The sequence below is a fragment of the Lepidochelys kempii genome, chromosome 13 (assembly GCF_965140285.1).
Source record: "Lepidochelys kempii isolate rLepKem1 chromosome 13, rLepKem1.hap1, whole genome shotgun sequence".
Taxonomy (NCBI): Eukaryota; Metazoa; Chordata; order Testudines; family Cheloniidae; genus Lepidochelys; species Lepidochelys kempii.
The window spans coordinates 23,115,105-23,142,239 of record NC_136392.1 but is presented as its reverse complement, the minus strand read 5'-3'; the positions used below and the strand labels follow the sequence as shown (position 1 = coordinate 23,142,239).

General features: G+C 42.3%; 2 protein-coding genes across 2 annotated transcripts in view; both read right to left on the bottom strand.

The window, feature by feature from the left end:
* Positions 1-17,238, bottom strand: part of ARHGAP40 (Rho GTPase activating protein 40) — a 74,744-nt gene extending 57,506 nt beyond the window's left edge. Inside the window, exon 1 of the mRNA XM_078848186.1 lies at positions 17,151-17,238. The gene's annotated coding sequence lies outside the window, so the exon portion shown is untranslated. The remainder of the gene's footprint in view (positions 1-17,150) is intronic.
* Positions 17,239-19,455: 2,217 nt separating this feature from the next.
* ADIG (adipogenin) lies at positions 19,456-27,002 on the bottom strand. The gene is made up of 3 exons (XM_073309752.1): positions 24,297-27,002; positions 21,791-22,089; positions 19,456-20,773 (listed from the first exon to the last, which is right to left on the bottom strand). The coding sequence occupies exons 1-3, from the start codon at positions 24,421-24,423 to the stop codon at positions 20,540-20,542; spliced, it is 660 nt and encodes a 219-aa protein (XP_073165853.1). The 5' UTR covers positions 24,424-27,002; the 3' UTR covers positions 19,456-20,539.
* Positions 27,003-27,135: the final 133 nt, after the last annotated feature.

Sequence of the window (27,135 nt, the reverse complement as noted above, 5' to 3'; positions counted from 1 at the left end):
AATGCCTCCTGTTTAGTTTTATCCAGAACCTCTCTTCTCAGCTAAAGTGCTGAAGCACCTCCCCTACAGTGTTTCAACAATCCCCAAATGCACCAGGTACAGGAACAAAGAATCCTCAAGCCTCATCCTTTCGGTCCCCCTAAAACCCATGCTACTCACAGCACTCCACGGTATACAGAAGTACTTCTGCCCACAGCTACGCATCCACCACTCCACACCACTTACACAGCAGAAAAACACCCAATTTTGCTTCACCCTCAGACAACCTGCCCCCAACTAAATATAAATGCTACTTAAGAAGAGCCTACCGCAATGACTGCCATTTGGTGGTGCAAACAACCACTGGTGGGCACTTGAGCCTGGACAGTAGTTTTGGGAAGTTGTGTGTGCAAGTCCTAGTGTACAGAGTGGTATCTCTTGAGCATCATGTCTTGTTGTGACCCATCAACTGCCCTGTCAAATGTTTTCAAGATTCTAAATCCTGATTCAAGGGTTACAAAATGTAACCATGAGCAACCATTCATCCAACCATAACAAACAACTTACAATGATTTCTGCAGATTATGAACCATCCAACACACACACACACACACGCACACCAAGTTACAGAATATCTAGACACACAAAGTGGGAAAGGCTTGATTGCTCAATGCCCCCCCCCCCTTTTTTTTTTTTTTTTTTAAACAAACAGCTTTAATACAAGTCCATTTCTTTCTACCATTGAGGGGAAGAAAGTTCTTGGGGAGTTTTATGTGGCTCAATTTAAAAATAGTTTAGGGAACAAAAAGTTGAGTTTGTTGCCCCCCCCCTTAAAAATCCTCTAGTGAAGCATCTCCCTGGCACTTCCTTATTGCATACACATATTTTATATTAATCTGACATAAGTAGAAGTGTTATGTTCTGGATCTGTTTTAATACTTCAGGCCCAATTCTATTACTACTGACATAAGAACAGAATTGAAGTCAACAGAGTCACACTAGGGTAAGTGAAAAGAGAATCAGGCCCTTCGTTATTATTTCATATTTACATTGTGGTAGCATTCAGAGGCTCCAATCACAATCATTACTCTAGGTGCTGTACACTGAAGATGTGGGCCCTGCTCTGCACAGCTCACATGTAGTGAAGGATGCTTTACAAAATTCATCAAGCCATGTGCTGGGAAAACTGTGGCCAGAAGACCACTAGGTACAGTTTCTACACTCTGATCTGGTCTCCTCCAAAATCAGTAAGTCACACCTTGCTAGCCCTCTGAATGTCAGACCAATGGAGGGACATTCCACCAAAGGGTTTAAAGGCAAAGGGTCATAGGACGTGTGCGTTAGTAGAAACTCCATTCCACCCATGACTTCTATGCAAACTCAGACACTCAATCACTCCTGTCCCTGGCTCCTAACCTGCCTGAGAGCAGAGGGATGTGTAGACAAATCCAAAATGAGTGAAATGAGAGTTCAATGTGATGCTAGTTTTGCATCTTTTTTTCCACCTGCTTTCAGGCTAGAACTTGAGAGTCATGTTTCAGGTCTGAAAAGCTAAAATTATCTCTCTCAAACCAAGCTGCTGGAGATTCTGCTAAGCATTCTAGTACCAACGCAGGGTTTGGCTCCAGTTTTGTTTTACAATTCTTTGCAGGAAGTAGTTTTGCAATTAACAGAAAGTACCACAGCAAAGATCCATGCCACGGACCTTCTGCTTTCACTGAGGTTAGAAAACAAAACCCAGAGTTGTAACACACTAAACCAAAAATCAGAGAAGTTCTCGTTCCTGCTGCAGATCAGAATGTGTTTGGTTCTGTCACATTTATATTGGACAATGTTACTGTACTGTTCAAAGTCAGGAGAACTCCATTACATCAAATAGGGGGGTGGGGAAGTCGCACTCAGGTGACACTAATACCACTCTTGAGCCTCTTCTATGCTGAGGATTGGTTAGGCTCTTGGTACAGGTTAAGATCAGCATTGAGGTATACCCGAGCTGTACCTAGCTCCAGACTAGGGGCTGTTCTAGAAGCCAGAAGCCCAAGCACCCACACTGTCTCCCAATATACCCCCTGAGCTTGGGCTGGCATAGAGCTGCTTACACCATCTCCCTGTGCTGGAATCTGACCACTTTATAGCTCCATTACTTTGGCAGAAAGGAGCCTGGTGGAACCAATGAATTGAGCCCTCAGACTCTTGAATTAAAGGCATCAAGTATCTCCTCTACTGCTCCCAAAAGTCACCTACCTCTCCGGCTAGTTACAGAGGAAATGCTGCCTTTGAAACAGAGTGGTTACCATTACTTCCTTGTTTTTAACACTCGTGTGCACAAACTGGAGCAAGTCCAGAGATTACGGAGCTTTAGCCAAGCAGCTGCGTTTCAGATCAGCTGCAGGGATGTATACACAGCAATCTCATGCTTACCTTCCACCACAAGGCAGGCAAGGATTTCCTTCCACTTGTGCTAGCTGGGATTTCAAACGTTAACATTGTCTGAGATTTACCTTAGCGGAGAAAAACAACCTTCATCAGCGTGTTTGATTATTTGTTGCCCAAAAAGGATATCCTTCCAATTCCCTTATACAGTGGCCATCTGCTATCCAACTAGTGGTGCTTGGAATAAACTGATCCCTATTCACTAGGGAGCATTACAAATCAGCTTCTCGCCGCTCTAAACAAGATCTCGAATAGCTAATAGACAGCTTCTTCACAGCGCTATGTATAACGATCCACCCTCTACCTCAGAAAATTAACCTGTACAGTGCCACAAAGCCATATTTCAACTTTTACAATGCAGAAATTATGTTCCAGGTTTGCTCAGACACTAGTACATTTACTACTTTTTTTTTTTAAATGTCAGTCTGAAGAACAAAATTAGGCTACAGTGTACAGTTACATACAAGACGAATACTCCATGGGCACATGTGGATGGAGGATCATGTTTGTAACTCAAGACATTTCAAGGCCATCAGCAAATAAAAAACTGATCTTTTTCCTTGCCACACGGCAATGCCCTCATGGCAGGCTTGTTCGCTAATTCCCATTAATTCAATACAGATATTACTCAAACTGCACAGCCATCTATCCCCAATCTCATGACATGGCACTTGGACTGGGAACCTTGTGGCTGGCATGTAATAGCTTTTCCAAGTGAGGTGAAAGGCATCCTTCCCCGATTCTTCTGCATAAAGTTGTCTTGTTAGTTTCTCCCTAGAAGATCTCATGGTTTAATGACTAAATACTGAATATGAGGTGAAGGCGGGTTGGAATTAAGTGGAATTCTGTTCTTGCTCTGCCACTAACTTCTTGGTGGCTTAAAGCCAGTCACTTATGGTACATCTTCACTGCGAAAGACCCCCAGCATGGCCACAGCTAGCCCAGGCCAGTTGACTCAGGTTCATGGGGCTTAGGCTTTGGGGCTAAAAATTGCTGTGTAGACATTTGGGCTTGGGCTGGTGGCCAGACTCCAAAACCTCACGGGGAGAAGGGGCGGGGTGAGGGCGCGTGTCTCAGAGCCTGGGCCCCAGCCTGAGCCTAAATGTCTACACTGAAATTTTTAGCCCCGCAAGCCTAAGCTAATTGACCTGGGCTCTGAGACTTGGTGCTGCAGGTTTTTTATAGCAGTGTAGACATATCCTTATGGCCTGATTTTCAGAGTCTGGGGTGGGGAGAGGGAACTGGAAGACACTCTAGATCAGGGGTGGGCAAACATTGGGGCCACAATGGGGTGGCAAAACTGTATGGAGGGCCAGGTAGGGAAGGCTGTGCCTCCCCAAACAGCCTGGCCCCTGCCCCCTATCCAACCCCTCCCACTTCCTGCCCCCTGACTGCCCCCCCTCAGAACCCATCCAACCCCCCCCGCTCCTTGTCCCCTAACTGCCCCCTCCCGTGACCCCCCCACCTCTAACTGCCCCCCCAGGACTCCACCCTGTCCCCTATCCACACCCTGTCCCCTATCCACACCCCTGCCCCTGACAGGCCCCCTGGGACTCCCACACTTATCCAACGCCCCCCCCCCGCCCATTCCCCATCCCCTGCCCCCCCCAGAACCTCCACCCCATCCAACTGCCCCCTGCTCCCCATCCCCTGACTTCCCCCCGGGACCCCCTACTCCTTATCCAACGCCCCGGCCCCCTTACCATGCTGCTCAGAGCGCGCATGGCAGCGTGGCTGCGGGGACAGTAGGGGAGGGGCTGGGTGCTAGCCTCTCTGGCAGGGAGCTCAGGGGCCGAGCAGGACGGTCCCGCGGGCCGTAGTTTGCCCACCTCTATTCTAGATTTTCACAGACAATGGGTCCCGTGAGAATACTGAAGCCCCCAGAACGGAAGGTCACCCAGGACACAAGTTAAAACAAAAAGCCTCCTGGTTACCTTACACAATAAAGGCCTGATCCACAGCCATTTGAGGCAGTCCATTGATTTCAGTAGGCATCAGAATGGGGAACAAATATTTATACTGGGCTCTTCAGTCAAGCGGAGAAAAGTAGAATAGAAGCCAATGGCTGGAAGTTGAAGCTAGACAAATTCAGACTGGAAAGAAGGCAAAAATTTTAAACTGTGAGGGTGCTTAACCACTGGAACGATTTAAAAAGAATTCCATTGCTGACAATTTTTAAATCAAGATTGAATGTTATTCTAAAAAGATATCATTAGGAATTATTTTGGGGGAATTCTCTGGCCTGTATTATACAGGAGGTCAGACTAGAGGATCACAGTGGTCCCTTCTGGCCTTAGAATCTATTAATCTAGATCAGGACCCTTAGGTCGAAGCTCCTCATACTCTTTAGCATGACAACAACAGAAGGACGTTTTTGGTAAGTAACACCGTGTCTGAAACAAACGTTACTATTTTAAAAGGCTCACATCCCCATTCTTAGAGGATTTACATTTACTTCATAAAGATGCAGACATGCCAAAAATAAAAACCCTCTGTATCGGAAAGAATTTGCTCCCCATACCAAGACCTGTCAGCAGGATGCTTCTGATTTCACTGTCAGGCTGAACCAAACTGGTATTTGCAATATTATATTGGCCTAGGGAAACCACAGACACACCTAGTATACTACATATCAGAAAGGATGGTCTCACACAGATTTGCTTGTTTGAACCCACAGACTCTTTCAGATCACAAAAATTAATATCCAAGTGTGGATGGTTATGTTGCATCTTTCATCTGCAAGTGTTTCACAGACTATGTACACCCAGCACCAGTGAAACCGTCATCTTTGCAGCAGAGAGCAGTGGCTAGACAGACAAGTGCAGCAGGTCCCACAACTATAGAACCCTCTTACTGAAACATAGCTAATCATTTAGATCTACTGGCACCAGCTTGTTCTTTTGAGGCAGAGTGTCCTGGGTGTGGCTGGTTGACACTGTTTTGTGAGAAATCAGGGATTTTCAGCTAAACTAAGTGTTTTGCAAAGAGTTTCTGCTTTTCACAGAAAATTTCCATTTTTAGGTTAAAAAACTGAATGCCTCAAAACTGAAATATTTCAATTCAGAAATGCCACTGCAGTATCTTGTGGGAGTTGTAGTTTGAGCGCCTCATGGTCCTTTTCTCTTCTATAAGCTGGGCTCCCTGATTGGACTACATCTCCCATGAGGCATTGTGGCCATCCAACCACCATGATGCACCATCTCCCTTCACAAAACAGACACTGGTGCATCTTGGGAGATGTAGTCCAATCAGCGAGCCCATCCTGTAGAGGAGAAAAGGAGGACAAGGCATCCAAACTACAACTCCCATGAGGCACTGCAGTGGCATTTCTGAATTTCGGAATCTAAATGCTTCTGTTTTCAGACAGAATATTCTAGTTTTTGATTTTTCACTGAAAACTTGAATTTTTCTAAGCAAAATAACCCATTTTTTGCCCTACATTAGTCTTGGGTTCAATCCCCACAGATTACCATAGTATTCCATGTTTAAATAAAAATAATATGGCAGTTAGAATATAGCACTGGCCACTCGACCAGGATGGAGGCAATGATTGTGAAATGCCAAGGGACATTAGAGAGACTACTAAAGCAGAAAGTGAAATAATAATGGTTGATTTCAACTATCCTCATATTGACTGATATGCGTCACCTCAGGGTGTGATGCAGAGATAAAATTTCTAGACACCATAAATGACTGCTTAGAGCAGCTAGTCCTGGAACCCACAAAGGGAGAGGCAATTCTTGATTTCGTCCCAAGTGGAGCACAGGATCTGGACCAAGAGGTAACTATAGCTGACCCACTTGGTAATAATGACTCTAATGTTATTAAATTTAACATTCTTGGAAGAGGGAATAATACTAAAAACACCCACACCACAGTAACAATTATCTTTAAAAAGGGGAACTACACAAAAATTACAAGTCTTTAGAGACAGAAATTAAGAGGACCTGTCACAAGGGTTACATGCCTGCAAGCAGAATGGGGACTATTTAAAAACATCATAATAAAGGCTCAGACTAAGCGTATATCCCAAATCAGAAAAGAAAACAGGAACAAAAGAACGCCACCATGGCTAAACAGTAGAGTAATAGAGGCCACTGAGTCAACACCTACCAAGAATAAACTCTAACAGGTTAAGTATAAGCAGGCAGTCAAGAAAGAATTTGAGAAGCACCTTGCTAAGTACACAAAAGCTAACAGGAAGAATTTTTTAAAGTACATCAGAAGCAGGAAACCTGCCAAACAGACACTGGGGCCAGTCGATGACAAAGGTGCTAAAGAAGCACTCAACCAAGACAAGGCCGTTCCAGAGAAGCTAAGTGAATTCTCTGCATCAGTCTTCACTGCAGAGGAGGTGGGGGAGATGCCCAAAAAGACTAGCTCTGATGGGGGTAACAAATCTGAAGTATTGCCCCACACTGATGTGTCAGTAGGAGAGGTTTTAAAATAAATTGATAAATTAATGATATATTGCAGGGGTGGGCAAACATTTTGGACCAAGGGCCACATCTGGATATGGAAATTGTATGGCAGGTCATGAATGCTCATGAAATTGGGGGTTGAGGTGCAGGAGGGGGTGCAGGCTCCGGTTGGGGGTGTGGGCTCTGGGGTGGGGTCAGAAATAAGGAGTTCAGGGTACGGGAGGGGGATCAGGGCTGGGGCAGGGGGTTGGGGCGCTGGAGTGGGTCAGGGGTGCAGGCTCCGGGCAGCAATTACCTCAACCAACTCCTGGAAGCAGTGGCACGTCCCCCCTCCGGCTCCTAAGCGGAGGCGCAGCTAGGCGGCTCTGTGAGCTGCCCCGTCCGCAGGCACTGCCCTTGCAGCTCCCATTGACCGTGGCTGCCAGCCAATGGGAGCTGTGGGGGCAGCGCTTGGGGCGGCAGCAACTTTCAGAGCTCCAAGGGGGACGTGCTGCTGCTTCCAGGACCCGCGCGGAGCCATGACACGTGTTGAGCAGGGCAAGCCCCAGGCCCCGCTTTCCGGCAGGAACTTGAGGGCCAGATTAAAACGTCTGAAGAGCCGGATGCAGCTGGGCCGTAGTTTGCCCACCCCTGATATATTGGGTCTTTTATGGATCTTAAAGGTTCTGTGGTCATTCTCAAGAGTATGATTTGCCCAGATGTCCTCAGCCAACATTCTCTCTTTCCGTATCCCTGTTTAGTGTGCTGTTGTAACAAACCATAGCTGTATAAGAACAGAAGAACTGTTATATGGTGTCAGACCAATGGTCAGTCTAGCCCAGTAAGCTGCCTCCAAGAGTGGCCAGTAACAGAACTTTGGGTGTACAGAAGAGGGCAATTTTGGAGAGATCCACCCATCTTCTCCTCCCAGTTTCTCACAGTCAGAGGTTTAGTGTTGCCTGGAACATGGGATTACATCCCTGACCATCTTGTCTAATAGCTGTTGATGGACAATGAAATTATAACTGGTTCAAAATAGAACTAGGTATTTTTGGCCATCACAACATCCCATAACAATGAGTTCCATGGGTTAATTGTGCATTGTGTGAAAAAGTATTTCCTCATTTGTGTTCAACCTGCTGGCTATTCATTTCATCGGGTGACCCCTGTTTTTAGTGTTGTGGGACTGGGTAAATAACACTTCTCTGTTCAATCACACCAGTCATGATTTTATAGACCTCTATCAGATCCCCCTTTAATTTTGTCTTTTCTAAGATGAACAGGCCTAATCTTTTCAGTCTTCTCTTGTATGGAAGCTGCTCCACACCCTTGATTGTCTTTGTTGCCCTTCTCTGAAGCTTTTCCAGTTCCACTATATCCTTTCTGAAATGTGATGACCAGAACTGGACACACTATTAAAGGCACACCATGGATTTATATAATGACATTATTATATTTCAGTCTTATTTTCTATCCCATTCCTAATAGTCTTTCTATCTGTTGCTGCAGATTGAGCTGAAGTTTTCAGAGAACTATCCACAATGACTCCAAGATCTTTCTTGAGTGGTAACAGTTAATCTAGAATCCATCATTATATATGCATAGTTATGATTATTTTTCCCCAATACACATTTCTTTGCATTTATCAACGTTGAAATTTCATCTGCCACTTTGTTGCCCACTCACCCAGTTTTGTGAGATCCCTCTATAACTCTACACAGTCAGCTTAGGACATAGCTATCTTGAATGATTTTGTATCATTTGCAAACTTCGCCACTTCACTGATCACCCTCTTTTCCAGATCATTTATGAATATGCTGAACAACACTGGTCCTAGTACAGATCATTGGGGTACCCTACTGTTTACCTCTCTCCATTGTGAAAACTGACCATTTATTCCTACCTTTTGTTTCCTGTCTTTTAACCAGTTACTGATCCATAAGAGGACCTTCCCTTGACTGCTATATAATTCTATACATCCCCCCCCACAATCTATAGAAAAGGTACCACCATTAAATTCCAGGGTTTTATAGAAATTACTCTCTCATTAGTTTCTGTAGGCCTTTTCCATAAGAAATACACAGACAGTAAGCTAAGGATGAACTGAGGAAACAAGAGCAAGAAGGGAAGTGAAAATAGCCATTGCCATCTCGTTAATTAATGGCCCAGATTTTATTTCCTCTTTGTCTCGGTGTTGAGTTCACATAGGTCAGGAACAGTTCCCATCTGAGCAAGAAAAACATCCATCATGCTGGACTTTGACACCACAGAATTGTTTCACAGCACAGCGTGGGGCAATGCTAGAAAAATTCCTGTAACATATAGGATGAGAAGAGTTGTTTTCACTGCAACTAAAATTCCCTTGATTAGGGGAATTTGACATGAATTTTGTCAAGAAGGAGAGGGAAGAGATTGCTGAGTACTGTGGTTGACAGTCATCTTATTGCATGAATGTTTCTGATGTGCATAGAATGATCCCCCAACACCAAAACATGGGTCTTTCCAACTGGAGGTGAAGCACTAAATCCATTAACTTACAGCAGCAGCAGGGCAGCTATTTCTCTGTGAGCCAGCCACAGAGGGGGATGCATAGCACACTTCACAGATGTGTTACATGTACGTCTTCCAAGATTACTTTAGTGACAGTTCTCCACTGCCATGAAGCAGATCCAAGTTTAACTGCCTCATTGCTTGATTCCAAAGCTTCCAGTGCTGGATAGCTGACGGAAATGCTATTCAGATGGAAACAATTATCTTGGAGGGAGAACTCCTCCTATACTGATGGAACAAAATTTCAGAAGATTTAAAAAAAACTGAAAACATTCCATACTCTTAGAGTAACCTACCCTGGGGATTGGACTTTTCTGTAAACTATGCTAGCTTTTTAATTTCCTTTGTCTTCTCAAGCATCCACCATAACCCTGCCAGTCTGAAAGCCAATGTAATGAAAGAAAGGAACTTCATGAGGATTTATTATTGATCTCCCAGTAGATTACAGGTTCAGATGTTCATACTATTTCAGGCAACATGGACCAGCTCTTCCCCAAGGACTTTGCAGCTACAGTTTGTCAAATATGCAGTAATGACCTGCCTTTAGTCACATACAATTCAATACAAAAGTCAAGTGCATAGATTATTCCTAAAATAATCTATGAACTGTAAAGGAAGTATATTACTATATACAGATTACTCATTAGCTTAATTGATAATTTCCATACTTCATATTGCTCAGGTTTAATTAACTAGCAGTCTTGCTGTGCTGTGTAATGGTTCTGTTAAGTAGAAAAATCGCTTTAGGTTAACAAAGCTTATTCTCTTTTGAAGCTATATTGATGGTAAAAAGGGAAAATTAAATGAACGTAACAAAGGCTATTACAGAAAATAATTAAACCATGTTTATGTTCCTGACAGATTAGAACAATTCAGGTGGTTGTTAATTTGGATACAAAATCCTTACAAAAAAGACTTAAGATAGATATGTTTTCTATACTATGATGTGGAAAAAAAGTATCCTAGGTAGATGTCACTTTAAAAAAATACATCAGTTTAAATCTCTCTGCTTTTGGGTGTGTGTGAAAGACATCTATTTAGAAAAATTCTATGAATTCTTCAAGTAGCATAGAAAACCAAAAAAACAACGTACTAAAACAGTTAAAAAGTGCCATCATATAGCTTTATCAGGGTATTTTTGGTAACATGGCTCATACAGGATATCATTACTAAATCATTTTTAGGACTTCAACTCAATCAACCACATAAGCACATGTTTGAGCTATGAGCAAGATGGATAATCTCACCCCTATTAAATATGTGCTTTGCTGAATAAGAGACCCAAGTTTCATTTGGAACCATAATACACTGAATTTATGGTCATGCACTGGGCCTTTCCAATCTCAAAATTAAAAAAGAAAAAGTGTGAATCTGAACAACAGTGTGGTTTTGTATGTTTGCATTCTTTTGTTCCGAGTTATATCTGCCCCAAACAGAAAAGCCACAGTACAGCTTACAGTAAACATCTAACAAAGACCAAACAATTATTTATGATTTTAGGTTAGCCAAAATAAGACTGTTCCCAGCATGAATCCATGTCTGCTGTTTTAACCTGTTGCAATTTTCTCCCGCCAGTTAATCCAAGCTATCAAAAACCTGGAAAATAAGATTTACAATCGAAGCGTCACTGTGCCAAAAATCTTCCTGACCAAAGTGTAAACTGTGCTGCTGTCACTGCACCTCCTGGTGGCAAAGTGAGTAATACCAAAGTCTTGAGTAAAAAGAAAAGGAGGACTTGTGGCACCTTAGAGTCTGACAAATTTATTTGAGCATAAGCTTTCGTGAGCTACAGCTCAAATAAATGTGTTAGTTTCTAAGGTGCCACAAGTACTCCTTTTCTTTTTGCAAATACAGACTAACACGGCTGCTACTCTGAAAGTCTTGAGTGTAATTTTTCTACTTACAGCTGAAAATGGGCTGGTCCAAAGAGCCTAATAATGATGGTTGCTTTTCATTAAGCACAGATGTTACCACGAGCATTTGCAGCTGAAGTTATTCCACAACTCCTTCAGGATAAGGATGCAAACAACTGTGCTACATCGCACCCCGACACTAGGATCAGGAACAAACACTGATGTCAAGTTACACAGTGTGTAGCCATATCCTGAGTAGGTTATACCTACCTCCAACACATACCAGATAGCTGAGAGGTTGGGAATTGGGGGTGGGGGGTGTTTGTTTGCTTATATTTTTTCTAAACCACACACTTTTAGCAACACTTGTAACCTGCCTCATTTGTCATGCCAATGAAGACTTGTGGACCTGAAAATTAACTTGTGAGCAAGAGATGAAAACCCATCTTGCATTTCAAAATATTGCTAAGCAAAGAAACATATTGTTTCCACTGGACTCAAAAAATGGAGCAAGACTGAACCTGAGCATGTAAAATGCTGAGCTGTACCCCCCTTCAACAGTGGTCGCTCTGGATGGTGTAACGATCCTCAGTAAACTATGCATGTTTGAGGAGGATGCACACTCCTTCACTTTGAGTTGAGGGTACTAAGAGCCTCAACAAGTTTGCAGTCTCAGCTAGGGATGTAAATATCGGTTTTAAAAGTTAACCAGTTAAATGATTAAAATTATTTTGTTTAACCGGTTAATCATTAACCCAGGTAGCTGGTGGGGGGGCTGGCATGGTGGAGGCTGTGGGCTAGGGTCCAGTCAGCACGGTCGGGGTTGGGGTCCTGCTGGCAGGGCCGGGGGCCCACTCCAGCCCAGTGGGGGCTAGGGCCACTCCTGCCGGCCCGACGCTGGGCTGCCGGGGTTAACAGTTAACTTTGGTTAACCGTGTACATCACTAATCTCAGCAGGTAAAGACTTTAAAGAATTCATTCCAATCCTAAAGTAAGTTGAAACAAAGTTGCCCTTCAAGGATGCGAAGTTTGGGTTTTCTTTGCATAATAAGCATATATTATATTCTATATACAGACACATGCATAGCACAGTGACAGTTACCACACAACTCAAATGGAGATTATGATGTTTCTAGGACTGTCGATTAATTGCAGTTAACTCATGTGATTAACTCAAAAAATTAATCATGATTTAAAAAATTAATCACGATTAATTGCAGTTTTAAGAACACTGTTAAACAATAGAATACCAATTGAAATTTATTAAATATTTCTGGACATTTTTCTAGATTTTCAAATATATTGATTTCAATTACAACAGAATATGAAGTGTACAGTGCTCACTTATATTATTTTTATTTCAAATATTTGCACTGTAAAAATGATAAACAAAAGAAATAGTATTTTTCAGTTCACTTCACACAAGTATTATAGTGCAATCTCTTTATCGTGAAAATGCAACTTACAAAGGTAGATTTTTTTTTGTTACATAACTGCACTCAAAAACAAAACAATGTGAAATTTTAGAGCCTACATTCAGTCCTTCTCATTCAGCCAATCACCAAGACAAACAAGTTTGTTTACATTTACAGGAGATAATGCTGCCCACTTCTTATTTACCATGTCCCCAGAAAGTGAGAACAGAAATTCGCACTGGACTTTTGTAGCCAGCACTGCAAGGTATTTACGTTCAAGATATGCTAAACATTCATTTGCTTCTTCATACTTTGGCCACTATTCCAGAGGACATGCTTTCATGCTGACAACACTTGTTAAAAAAATGTGTTCATTAAATTTGTGACTGAACTCCTTGGGGGAGAACTGTAGGTCTCTGGCTCTGTTTTACCCACATTCTGCCATATATTTCATGTTATACCAGTCTTGGATGATGATTCAGCACATGTTGTTCATTTTAAGAACATTTTCACTGCAGATTTGATGAAACACAAAGAAGGTACCAATGTGAGATTTCTAAAGATAGCTACAGCACTCGACCCAAGGTTTAAGGATCTGAAGTGCCTACCAAAATCTGAGAGGGATGAGGTGTGGAGCATGATTTCAGAAGTCTTAAAAGAGTATTAGTTCAACGCAGAAACTATAGAACCTAAGCCACCAAAAGAGAAAAATCAACCTTTTGCTTGTGCTTTCTGACTCAGATTAGGAAAAAGAACATGCTTCGGTCCACACTGTTTTGGATTGTTATCGAACAGAACCTGACATCAGCATGGAGACATGTCCTCTGGAATGGTGGATGAAGCATGAAGGGAATATCAATATTTAGTGCATTTGGCATGTAAATATCTTGTGGTGCCCACTGCAACATGCGAATGCCTGTTCTCACCTTCAGGTCACGCTGTAAACTAGAAGCAGGCAGCATTATCTGCTGCAAATGTAAAACTTGTTTGTCTGAGCAATTGGCTGAACAAGAAATAGGACTGATTGGACTTGTAGGCTCTCAAGTTTTACATTGTTTTATTTTTGAATACAGTTATTTTTTTACATAATTTTACATTTGTAAATCCAACTTTCATGATAAAGAGATTGCACTACAGTACTTGTATAAGGTGAATTGAAAAATACTATTTATTTTGGTTTTTTACAGTGCAAATATTTGTAATCAAAAATAAATACAAAGCGAGCACTGTACACTTTATATTCTGTGTTGTAACTGAAATCAATATATTTTTAAATGTAGAAAACACCAAAAATATTTAAATAAATGGTATTCTAATATTGTTTAACAGAGCAATTAATCACAATTAATTTTTAATCACTTGACAGCCCTAGTTGTTTCATTAAAAAAAAACAGAAGTTATAAGCACACTGGGGTGTCCTTGAGGATTTTAGCTGTGAAGAAGCCAGTTAGCAAAAGAATAGCAAAGTTTTCCACTGATACAAATGATGGAAGATGCAACTGGCAATAGAATATGCTTCTAGCAGCAAGTTATGCCTCTTAAAAGGCCAACTGATACGAGAGTAGGAGGGGGTTTGAGGGTTTTTTTAAAAGCAAGCCACAAAAATAATTGCATGCTATTGTTTTCAAAGGCGGAGAATCCTTACGTAAAGGCACTGCCTAAAATTTTCAAATTGACCAGTGATTTGGGTGTCAGACTTGAGACACCTTAAAAGGATCTGGTTTTCACAAAGCAGATGCTCTGAAGTTTGAGAACCAAGTTCCTTAAAAGTGTTAAGTAAAGTAGCCAAAAATTAAAGGATCTAAATTACAAGACACTTTTTAAGATTAGAATTAATCAGCCTCCATCTTAATTCAATGGGTTATAAAGTGATACTACCAGATTTCTCAGCTTTTATGAGTGCTCTGCTCTACTATATTATATATATATATATATATATATATATATATATATAAAAGCACCTCGTGTTAAGTCAGATCACAATATTCCTATGCAAAATACCATCTTAGCTTTTATAAGAACAAACAAAAATTACTTATACAATCCATTCATATTCCTCCTCCCCACACATGCACTGTGTATTAGGCCATTTTAATTTCTTCCTTGTTAGAAGTAGAGTGATCCAGGAGACCATTTTCCAATTTTTCCAGTTACTTAAGCTCCAAAGATACCTTTAAACATCTGGTCATCCCAAAACCAATAGTACCTTCTAGAAGAGAATCCCAAAACACTTCACAAACATGAATTAAGCATCATAACATGCCCATGAAGTGGCAGTTTTGCAGATAAGAAAACCAAGGCACAGAGAGCTTAAGTGACTTGTCCAAGGTCACACAGAGCACTTGTGGTAGAGATAGGAACACAATCCACATCTCCCAATTCCTAGTCCTGTGCTTGAGCCTCAAGTGCATCCTTCATCTCATACACCACCATATACTAACCTTTACTCCAAACTGATCCCCAAAAGGTAGACTGAACAGATTCAAACTTTTCAGTTTGGAGAACATCCTAAGTGTAGCAATACAAAGGGCTTAAATACAATCCACTGACTTGCCACAGGTGAATAGAGTATCCTGTTGAGTAATGTTGGGGATTAGTCCAGCTTTGAGCAGGGGGTTGGATTAGGTGACCTCCTGAGGTCCCTTCCAACCCTGATATTCTATGATTCTATAATGGAGCTCAAGCCAAAAATGTTGCCAGCTTTTATTTTTAAAAAATGTTTCTAATCCTCGTGAATGCAGAAATAACCTTCCAGATCAGAAGCGGTTCTGCATCAGTTCCTGAGTCTGCACACAGATAGCAGCAGTTTCTCTGCTTCTGCTTATAAAGTAACTCTTGCATGCAGCAACAGAGTAAAATTATGACGACACTGAGATTCACTACTACTATTCAGGAACCTGTGGGAAGCAGTGAAACTGGAAAGAATCATGACACTTGCATCAATACAGTGTAACTGTTTGGCAAAGCTACAGGCAGTAGCAGAGGCAGGCACTGGAATTATTAGCCTGGAAGGAAAAAATTAAGAATTAAATGCAATACTTGGAAAGAGAGAGAAAACAACTGCTAAGATGGAGTCACAATACTTCACTTCCAATAGGAAATGCAGCTGGGCCAAAGCCAGAATATCAAGACTCTTGATGTTTCACAGGGAGAAGGGTTCAGATTGGAGTCTTCATGCCAACAGTTTTGGTTCTTGGCTAAATCCAAAACCAGAAGGGCCAATTCTCTGGGCCTGGTTTGAATGCAGCCAAAAATCTTACGAAAATAAGCTTCAAATCCAAGCCTGAGCCTAAATAGCCTCTCATTTCTTTCTAGCAGAGCCAGGTGGTGGCACATCATTATATTCAGGTATTTCTGCACATCTTTGATTCAGTTACCAGGAAAAACAAACAAAAACCAAATTTATTTGCCCGCCAACCTTAAAAAACAGAAAATAGCAATCCAATGCAGCAGATATGAATACCCAACTATAAGATAATATTTCAGGAGCCCGTTAGCCAGCAATAACTTATCCACCCATTCCTTATAAACATGCTTTGCCAAGATCACTAAAAATAAATCACAGTGGTGTTACTTTGGCAACTCCAGGAAGTTACTATCTTACCATAACCCAAAGCAAGACTTACTAACTTAAGCACAGATGCTGCATTTAGAGCCACGCAAACGACCTCGAGTGAAGGGCTCTCCACGTGGGTGCCAGGGGCTTTGGGCAAGAATCCAACTGCAGGATCCTTGCTCATGCTAACACACGCGTGGGTACACACACGCTGTATGCCCAGGCCCGGAAACGCTCTTCCCGCTGGCGAACATTCCGCTAACACCAGGGGGCTTCAGAGCAAACAGGAGCAGCGCTCGCTCGCCGGCATGACAAGAGAAGCTGAATTTGCAGGGAATGCAGCAGTGTAACGGTCCAGCTGCACCACACCGCCACTTACCCAGCACCATTAACACGACCGATTAGACAGATCCTATAAATATGCAAGCCTGGTGCGAAGGGGAGAAAGGAAAAAAAAAAGGGGGGGGAAGAAGGTGTCCTCTATCCCACTGTTCCCACAACTGTTTACTCGCCTGTAACAGTTGGACTAAAGCATCCCCACGCCTAGATGTCTCATACACACACTTGTCCGCACCATTGCCAGTCCCCAGCCAGCGCTGCAGCCCTGCACAGAACAAGGCTGTACCATGGGGTGGGGAGCCAGGCTCATCCTGGGGATTTTCGGGTGTTGCAAAGCCCGGACACCCCCAATCATTACTGGGGGCTGTCAACCAGAGGGTCACCCACCCTCGGTCACGTTCTAGCCACGGGGACAAGGCAAATCTCTCACCCCTAGGTCCTCTCGGCAGCAGGAGCAACCCCCGGCGCCCAGAGCGTCCCCGCCTCGCTTGCAATGCCCCGGCGAGGGGCTCAGCCTCCCGCCCGAGCCCCGCCAAAGGCCCCTGCAGCTGCGCTCCCCTCTCGGGGACCCTTAGGGCCCAGCAGCGGCTGGGAACATCGCTCCTCCAGGGGTCCCTCCTCCTACCTGCTCTGCCTCGGCGGGGAGCCTGGCCCGCAGCCCTGCGTGGGGATGGAGCGAACCAGCGGCGCGAGAATCCGCGGGTCCGGCCGGGCTCCTCCGCGGGCTTCTAATTGCTGGCCCCGGGCAGGAGAGGAGGGGCTTGGGCGGGTTTGAAAGGAGCCGGGCTGCAGGGAGAAGGGGGTGGAGTCGGGCAGAGCGAGCTCGAGGCGCGATTCGCGTAAAGGAGGGAGGAGAAGCCTGGGTAGGGACGGGGGAAGGGTGCTCTCCATCGCCTGCTTGAAGCATGGTGCTTCCCCTTTCTCTGCCTGGCTGCGAGGAAAATACGCTTGTTAAGAGAGACCAGGGGAGAAGCTTGGAACAGGGGTTGGATTGCGGTTGTTGCTTTGGGTTTAAAAAAAAAAAAAAAAAGCACAATTCAATGAAACCTGCAGGGAAAGCAGATCGTGCAAAACTAGCCTTACTGCAGAAGTAACATTCTTCACGTAAAGCGACGAATTCCCTCCGCTATCTTAAGACACAGCGAGCTCGCGAACTACGAACTTTTTTTAGGCCCCGCCACCTGACGATGTTGCTGATTGCTGGCTCAGGCCACCTCGACCCCAGCAGCTTCCCCGGCCTTGAAGATGTGATTGCTCCTGCAGAAATATGCAAGGTGCGCCTCCAACCGCTTCAGCCCGTTTCAGTGTTTGCAGGAGGAAAGCCCTCAATGTGCAAAGACATCATTTGTTATCTTCAGTGACTTGGACTGTTGCATGAGCACTTGGGAGAAACAGTCTACAAGTACTCCTTTTCTTTTTGCGAATACAGACTAACACGGCTGTTACTCTGAAACCAGTCTTTACCAAGCATCCTTCATCCTATGCTTAGTTGAGATGAGATCATTAATGTATGGGATAAGTGCTCTGCCCCTTGTGTATTTTTATAATTTTTGGTTCATGTTGTAAACTAATGTTTTGTGGGAGGAGGAGCTCAATAGTCCTTGGGATAAGGGAAAGGCATTAGATGTCTAATGGTGAAGTACTAAATTTGTTTCATGTTCTCTATGTATATAAATCTCCCCACTGTATTTTCCACTGAATGCATCCGATGAAGTGAGCTGTAGCTCAGGAAAGCTTATGCTCAAATAAATGTGTTAGTGTCTAAGGTGCCACAAGTACTCCTTCTCTTTTTACTAAATTAAAGCGGCTCAGCTCACTCGAAAGTTGCAGCAGTGAAGTTTATGCACAAATTAATTTTGAAAAATGCAGTAAATGAAAGTGAGTGCACTAAGATCATCTTTATAATAAAGACCTATGCAAACCTGCTACTCTAAATCTATGTTTTTTCTACTACTGGAAAGCATTTGCAATAAGGTTCAAAACCAGATCAATGCAAATCATACTCTGGTCTTAGGGACTCCCATTCATCTGATTATTTCAAAGCTGGCCAGCTGTGAGAGGGTGTGGTTCTCTGTGCTATTCCTATTTCTGTGGTCAGATGAAGCTACTGTTCAAATAACTAGGGGCATGTAGGACACAGGTATATACTGGCAATAGGGAAGAGCTCACTACCAATACTTACTTTTCTGCTGCTTCAGTAGAACATGAACCAGTAAGAAATATAAGGAATGGAAGAAAACAAAAAAATTAAGTTGGAAGAGACAAGAGGAGTATCTCCTTCCATTCCTTCTACCTCTTACTGTTTCATGTTCTGCTGGAGCAGGCAGAAGAGTAATTATTGGTTCTGAGCTCTCCTGAAAAATAAGGGTGAAATTCCAATGGAAAGGACATAAATGTTGCTTTAGTCTTCTGTGAACTGTTAGAGCTCAAATCTTTATTTGTACATTTGATTTCCTAATCTGTTGTCTGTTTCACTTACTACTTCAAGGAGGGGGAAATGTCAGTCATTTAAAGATCAGGAAAGCTCAGACAACCCCCTGTTGTACCTAGAAGCTACAGCTCACATTAAAAATAGTAGCAGCCTGTAACTAGCGTTCCACTCCACTGGCAGCTATTTTAAATATTTAAGCTGGCCCATCTTCCTGAGACTGTGGTGTCAGACACCTGCCAAGCCAGTGATTGGTACATACACACCACTGTGAACTGGGGAGAGAGAACAGACCACCTTCCAGTCACTTTCCAACTGTGAGTGCACTGATTTAGCATGGTCAGACTGTGAGGCAAAATCTTTTACTCATCCTCATAGGAGTGTTCTAAAAGGAGAACCATCCCAGCCCTATATGCACCTTCCAGGCATGGATACTTTAATTAGCCCCAGCCAGCTGAGGAATGACAACTAAACTCTTCTTAAATAAACCATTTATTCAATCTTGTGCAGTTTGCCACATGTTTTATTTAGAATTTAGCAACCAGAGACGTCCCAGGAAATGTAATAGCTGTTTTTTATAAATGTCTTAAGAGAAGACAACATACACAAGACATGCTGCATCAATAGCATAGGTTAATACAATAATTATGCAGTCCTTTCATGTACTTCTATGCAGGGCAACTTATTTACAGAACTTCTCTAGGAAAAACCAAGGTTCTTTCAAACTCTGTGAATGCTTTGATTGCTGAACAATGATACAGCTTGTGTGTGGTTGTGATCTGCTGCCCTTTTAAAGATTTGTCAAGAACTTACTGAGCTCAATGCAATAGTCCGTGTCCCTTCTGCTTATAATGTGTCTATCAGGTATTCCCTTAGGACACAAATTAGTGGCTCCCCCCATTTTCATCAGCCCTAGTAGAGGCAATTTAAATTTCTGAGCACAAATGTACCCTTTTGGGGCACAACCTGATATCATATGCACAAGATGCTAAGTGCTTAAAAAGAATGCACCAGGAACACTGGGCACGAATGGAGAAGTCTTGTGCCCAGTGTCTCTATATATTGTGCAGCAATGAACCCATTAGCAATCTAAGGTAGGTTTGTTCCATTTCTCAGAAGCTGAGAACTGAAAAATCTGCTCATCTCCAACATTTGGGTCTTACAAGTTAGAGACCAGAAAAACAATGGGCTGATTGAAATATGACCCGTTATTTTCTATGTCATTGGAGCGTAATGGTGCTTGAACAATCAACGGACATTCATTGCCTTAAGTGTTTGAAATGAGAGGTTGGTCCTGGCAAAAGCTGTCAGCTCAACTAACAGTACTTGGTCTATTGATATTATCCACATGGAAGCCAGTTGTGGGGTGGGGGTGTGTGTGTGTATGCTAATCCACTAGAATCTAGATTAAAAGAAAAAAAAACAAAGGAACACATAGTCAAGATTAGAGAATTTCTATGCCTCTGTTCCACACTAACTGCTCTCAAGGACATTGAATAGGTTACTGCTAGTGGCAACATCCCCACTTGTTTTATTTGCACACCAATGTAGTTCTCCAGTTTGGAACCACCATGCATATTGCTGCATCACTTTACTTCAGTTTTCTCATATCTCCTCCCAGTGAATGAAGCAGACAGCCCTCTGATTTCTAGTCTCAGGGAGTCCAAGATTTTCACAACCTTTCCTCTCAGTAGGGTGAAAAGCTGAGCTGTGCAGATAACCAGAGATGATGGCAGCAGCTGAATCATCACGACATTGGAGATCTCAAGCAATTGGCAGCCAAAGTTCCAGATGAGAGAGAGAAGCAGGGTGCACAGTAGCTAACAGGAAAAAGGGGGAAAGAGATTTTTCTTGGTGAAGATAATCTTTAAACTGATGGCATTTCAGGTGTAAGACCACAATGAGCATCTGGTTCTCCCCCCACGTTTCCCCAGCTCACCTGGCACACAGCAAGGAACTGCTCTAAATCACATAAAAAGGAACTGATCTAAATCCCCAGTCCCCAAGCTACTCCGCATGGACAGCTACTCTCCCCTGCAGAGCCCCACTGAAGTCACTGGATATCTAACTCCAGGATCAACACACAAAAGGCGAGATCAACAGAAGATTTATATTCCGTGTGTACTTTATAACAGGCTTTTATAGCATTTGAAAGATATTTCCTACTTTAGTCACATGCCAAGACCCCACAGCAGTGGATGGTGTCATAAATACTTAGAGAACAAGTAGCACTGCATTCTGTGCTCTAAGTTAGATGCTTGGGACTTCAATATCAGCAAGGAAATTTGAGAATCCAGAATTCAGGTCTGGTCAAGTAAGTGAAGAGGGCAAAATAATTTTTGAAGGAAGAGCCTGTATCTGTAGTTTTTAGTCTTACACATATTCCATTATTTGGAGTCTAGAACAGCTTTAAAAATTATATTATCAATACATTCAAAAGTTACATGCTGACATGTTATATCAAAGGGAGTTTGTATACACAGTAGAGTGCAGCCTTTTAGCTGAATCAGATCATTGAGAAAATGAAAGCTACTGTTGAGGTGCTGTGTCTGCCTTTTGAACTAGAGTAGCTTTGCAATGGTTAGGATTTTTTTTAATATATAAAGGCACTCGTGTGTCCTTACATAGCACCTTTAACTACTACCCAGAACAGGAACCATTGAAATGGAAAAGAGTTTAGTATGGGACAGACACAAATAAATTTGTTTTTTTCTGCCCTGCTGATTAAACAATCAGAATCTGAGTTTGGTTGAGGTGGTGGGGAGAAAGAGACAGGCATGAGACACACACACATAAACAGCCCTCACATAAAGAGCTGGTATGGCCGGTCCACTCACCATTATGATATTATACAGGGCATTCTTCTCAAAGCGACATAGCCTTGTCCCCTGAGCCCATGACAGACTGTCCGAGATTGCAGTAAAGAGACCTTTTGTTTGGACTCTTGGTTTTGAACTCAGATAAGCCGGCTTGGGCCCCTTAGGGGCCTTCATCCACACCTCCTTTTGGAACTCCATAGCAGGCATCTCACTCCAGCTTTTATTCCCTGAGGACTCATTCTCAGATTTAGGGTCTGCATTGTCATCAGACTGATCAGAAGATGGCTTCTTTATTTCTTTGGCACGGGGCAATTGGGCTGAAAATAATTTTTTTAAGTTAAATGTAAAGTAACTGTATGGGGTTGGGATTAGGGAAAAAGGAGAACAGAAGTGTTAAGTATTAGGGTACAGCAGCTGCATTTAAAGTATGGCTCTACTGTGAAAAATTACTCTAGAAAGTTGCATTGTGGGATTCCACCTGTATTGTGTCATAGTGATTTCTATTTCAAATGTGTTCAGGTTCCAAGTTAGAGATTTGTTTTCCCTCTCTACCTGCTAGTCCTATAAGCTCAACTTGGGGTCTGAGAGTCAAGTGTGGTTCCTTACCTCTAGCATATCACCACCCATAGTTGAGGTTTTGGAAGCCAACTGAGGCTCTCATACACTTGTACATTACTATGAGACTGAACAAATGTAACCCACTAGAGTTTAGTGAGCAAATCTCTTGAGGTAGGAGTAGAATCCATCTCACTCCCCTGCAGTTGTGCTGGCTCCAAAGTTAACTGCCGTAAAATAATACGAAATATTTCACACGATGCTAGTTAAGCTGATATGACTGAATAGACCAGGTAGGGACTAAGCAGGGTCATTTTACATAGCCCATCGACTTACTTTACTCTTCTCATCCGGGGGTAGAGTACAGGGGTCGACTGGAGAGCGGTCTGCTATTGATTGGCGGATCTTCACTAGACCCGCTAAATCGACTACCAGTGGATCGATCTCAGAGCGTCGATCCCGGCTGTGGTGTAGACCTGCCCTGAGATTTATACTAGTGGAGTAGCTTCACCAATGTAGCTATACCAGTGCAACCCACTAGATGCATTGTACCAGTGTAAACTGTCACTTGCCCTGGGACAGCTTATGCATACCCACACCTCCACACAGAATAATTTGAAATGGCAATGAACTAAATATGTATGTACAGCCATATCCAGATCATTATATAAATACACATATATGCACACAGGTAGGCCATGCCCTCAGAAACATTTCCATTCCACTCAGGTAACTTTGTGCTACCATCACCCCTAAGCCCTGAACCTTTCAATCACCCCCACAGTTCAGTTATATTATCCATAACAATAAGCTTCAGGGCACATGTAGTAGGTACTTTACGTACATGGTAACCAGTGGGCACTGAAATATGGTTGTCACCTGCCCTCGTTTGATCAAGACAATACCAGTTGTAGTCTTTGTCCCAGAGCAATCTAGCAATGGGATCCAAAAGTCCCCATGTTCCTCCCTCAGCAAATCTGTATCTACAGGACAATAAAGTGGTGAATCTTAGTTTTTGCAGAGGGGGACTCCAAGTCAAAATGTAACATGTGGGTGTCTGTGCATGCATAGGAGAGGATAAAGGATGGTTGGGGACTATCATCCTGCTTAGCTACCGGTACTTGTCATTCTGCTGCTGCCACACAGTTCAGTAAAGTCCATTCTCACTACTCCCACGGAACCCACTACAGGACTGGGCCTTACAGAATTGAAAGAAAAGCAAATTGCATCAATTTGAGCTGAAGACATGTTTTACATTAGACTTTATTCTCTTTGAAGGCAGTGCCTTCAAAGGAGAAACACTGTTCCTGAGCCTAGAATTGATTCCTGTGCTCTAAGCCAGTCAATTACACTGCAAGGTTAGAACTAACAATGCCTCATCCCTTCAGGGACATCAGCAAGCCTGTTGTTAGCTGCTGATGTATGAGAAGGCGGAGAAATGCCAAGGGGGGAATCACAAAGGGAACGAAAACACATCAATAAATGAAAACAAACACGTTTCTCCCTTGCAAAAGCTTCCTTTCAGTCCCTGTACTATTTGACAAGGCGTCAGTGCTGGCACTCAGAAACAATATCATAAGTGACTGAGGAGAAGAGCAAATACCCACTTACGAGATAACTCAATAATATTTGAGGTTTCACCACAAAAAAAGGGGGGGGAGCTTTATTTAAAATTCACAAAACATTCTTCCACAACTCTCTTAAGTTAAATGGTTGCTTTTCAAAGAACGATTAACAAAGAGAATCCACCATTAATAACAGGTCCTTCTAGCTAGACATTCTTAACTGATTAAACATCATATATTGAGCTTGATTTTCCACATACAACCTGCTGCACTGAGAAAGCCTTTAGTTTCTTTAGGAGGCAAGCTGCATTAGCCTAAAAATAGCTAGCAGAGTGCTGTAAAAGGAAAGCTAATACTTAAAGCCTTTGTACAAAAACATTGATCTATCTGATAGTAAAACTTACCTTCATTGAGTAAAAGGTGAAGCCAGATAATCAGTAGGATCAACAACAACCCAAATGGCAAACAAAACCAAAAAAAGAGAAGAGGAAAGGTCAAATCGTTCACCAAAGGAACCAGAGGATACCTCATAGCTAGTTTCAGGGCAAGCTAAGACTAAACTGGTTGCTTACTCTGCTTCAGTAGCTACCTTTTGGTAGCATCACAGTGTGTGTCACAAAAAGACTATGCTGTCATTCTCAGCTTAGCTAGTATGAAGGACAACCCGTAGCCCACTGAGGAAGGAAACAAAAAGGATTAAGGGCAGGATGAAAAAAATAAACTGGAAAGAATCTGGTTTAATTGCCCCTCCTTATATTTGCAATTAGAAGATAGCCATAAATTATGAGCCCTCCAAAGCCTATAAAAATATAATAAACAGTACTTCCATGCCTACTGTAAAAAAATAGATGACAAGGCACTTTAATATTTGTCAAAAACCTAGCACACCTTCCAAGGAAAGAAATGACTGCAATCAGGATCAAACCTACAGAGATGGTTAAAGAAGAAACTTATATTTAGTGAAAAATTCTTATGTCAGGCTCTCACAATTGAGATGAGCAATAAGCAATTTTCAGAGAAATGACAGATAGATAGATAGTATAACCATCTCAGTATGTTTGAATCCCTTTGTGATTCTTTTCTTTCCTTGACAAGTATATTAGTAACTCGTTATCTATTCTTTTTTTCCCTTTTTTTCCTTTTAAGAAAGGTAAAATATTCCTTTTTATAGGAATTGTGGGTTTTAACTTATTTCTCATCACAAGGGAGTTTGGCAGTGATTAGAGCAGGAACACTAGGAAAAAGTCCGCGCTCTCTCATTGACCTATGGTGCAACTGTGGAAAAATCACTTAACTTCTCTCTGTGTGTTTCTCCATCAGTCAGATAAAACCATTACTAACCACTCATCTCAGGGAGTTTGTGTTGCTTAATTGTTTGTATAGCACTTGGAAAAAAATGTCAGATGAAGGGGGGTATATAAGTGCACATTACTAATGTTTGCATGCTTTTAATTTTCTTGTTTGTGTATACATTTGTTTTCTATAATATTCAAAACCTTTTGAATTTTTTATCCCAGGTTCTCCAGGTGCTTTGTAAATTCTAATTAACTAACCCTGACAGCACACATGTGAGCAAGGGAAGTCTTGTTATTCCTACTTTGTAGCCTGGGTAAACAAAGAAATCAGTGGGCGGTGTTTCAAAGAGGCTGAGTATCTGCAGCTTCCATTGACTTTCATGGGAATTGTAGGGACTCAGCATTTCTGAAAATCAGGCTCTTAGTGAGTTGCCTAAGGCTAGATAGCCAGTCAGCGGTAGAGGGGGAACAAAACCCAACACTACTGACTCAGGTCTCTTGCTCTAACTAGACAATGCTTCTCTTAGTCACAGGTATACTAAAAATTTAGTTAAATATTTCTAAAGGAAAACTGTACAATTAAGGCTTTGAGATAAAGTATTTAAAAGGTTTAACTGCCATAATTTTTAGTTGGAAGGCTTTAAGGGGAAAGCATAGTTGGAAAAGTCTCAGCTCTGCTCCTAAGCATCATGAGTTGCGAAACTGAGGGGTGGCAAAGCTTGGCTTATAAACCAGTTTTACCAGGTGTGGGGGTTTTTTGCTGAATCGCTGCTTCTTGCAGAAGCTCTTTCTTTATATAATTCTTCAAGAAAGTACTCATCCTTAGCATTAACCTTCTTGGAAAGCTGCCTAAAGTGACTTATAGTTTAGCCACTACATTTTAGATCCCTTTGATACGCAAAATCTTCCAGTTTGTCACATTTATTCTCTGAAGTGCTAGACGCCCTAACATGACATCAGGGATTATAACATTCAAAAACCGGTAGGAGAACACTTCAACCCCCTTTGGCCACTCAGTAACAGATTTAAAGGTGGCAATTTTGCAACAGAAAAGCTTCAAAAATAGATTCCAATGAGAAACTGCTGAGCTTGAATTAATATGCAAAGTAGATACCATTAACCTGGGGAGTTTTGAATAGAGATTGGGAGTGGCTGGGTCATCACAGATATTGAATCTATTTCCCCATGTTAAGTATCCTCACACCTTCTTGTCAACTTTCTAAATGGGGCCATCTTGATTATCACTACAAGAGTTTTTTCTCCTGCTGATAATAGCTCATCTTAATTAATTAGCCTCTTACTCCACCTTTTCATGTTTTCTGTGTATATCTATATATCTTCTTACTAAATGTTCCATTCTAGGCATCTGATGAAGTGGGCTGTAGCCCAGGAAAGCTTATGCTCAAATAATTTGTTAGTCTCTAAAGTGCCACAAGTAGAATCATAGAATATCAGGGTTGGAAGGGACCTCAGGAGGTCATCTAGTCCAACCCCCTGCTCAAAGCAGGACCAATCTGCAATTTTTGCCCCAGATCCGCAAATGGCCCCCTCAAGGATTGAACTCACAACCCTGGATTTAACAGGTCAATGCTCAAACCACTGAGCTAAGTACTCCTGTTCTTTCTGCCGATACAGACTAACAGGGCTGCTACCCTGAAAGGATAGAACCACGTGAGGTTCACCTGAGAAGCAAGAAAGAACCAGATCAAACAGAAGTGAAACTGACGCGTCTGTTTTCACCTAGTGCTAGCAATACAGAAATGATAAAAAGTCAAATTTGATTTTAAAACTTTATGCATCGGAAAAAGAAAAGGAGGACTTGTGGCCCCTTAGAGACTGTAGCTCACAAAAGCTTATGCTCCAATAAATTAGTTAGTCTCTAAGGGGCCACAAGTCCTCCTTTTCTTTTCGCGACTACAGACTAACAGGGCTGCTACTCTGAAACCTA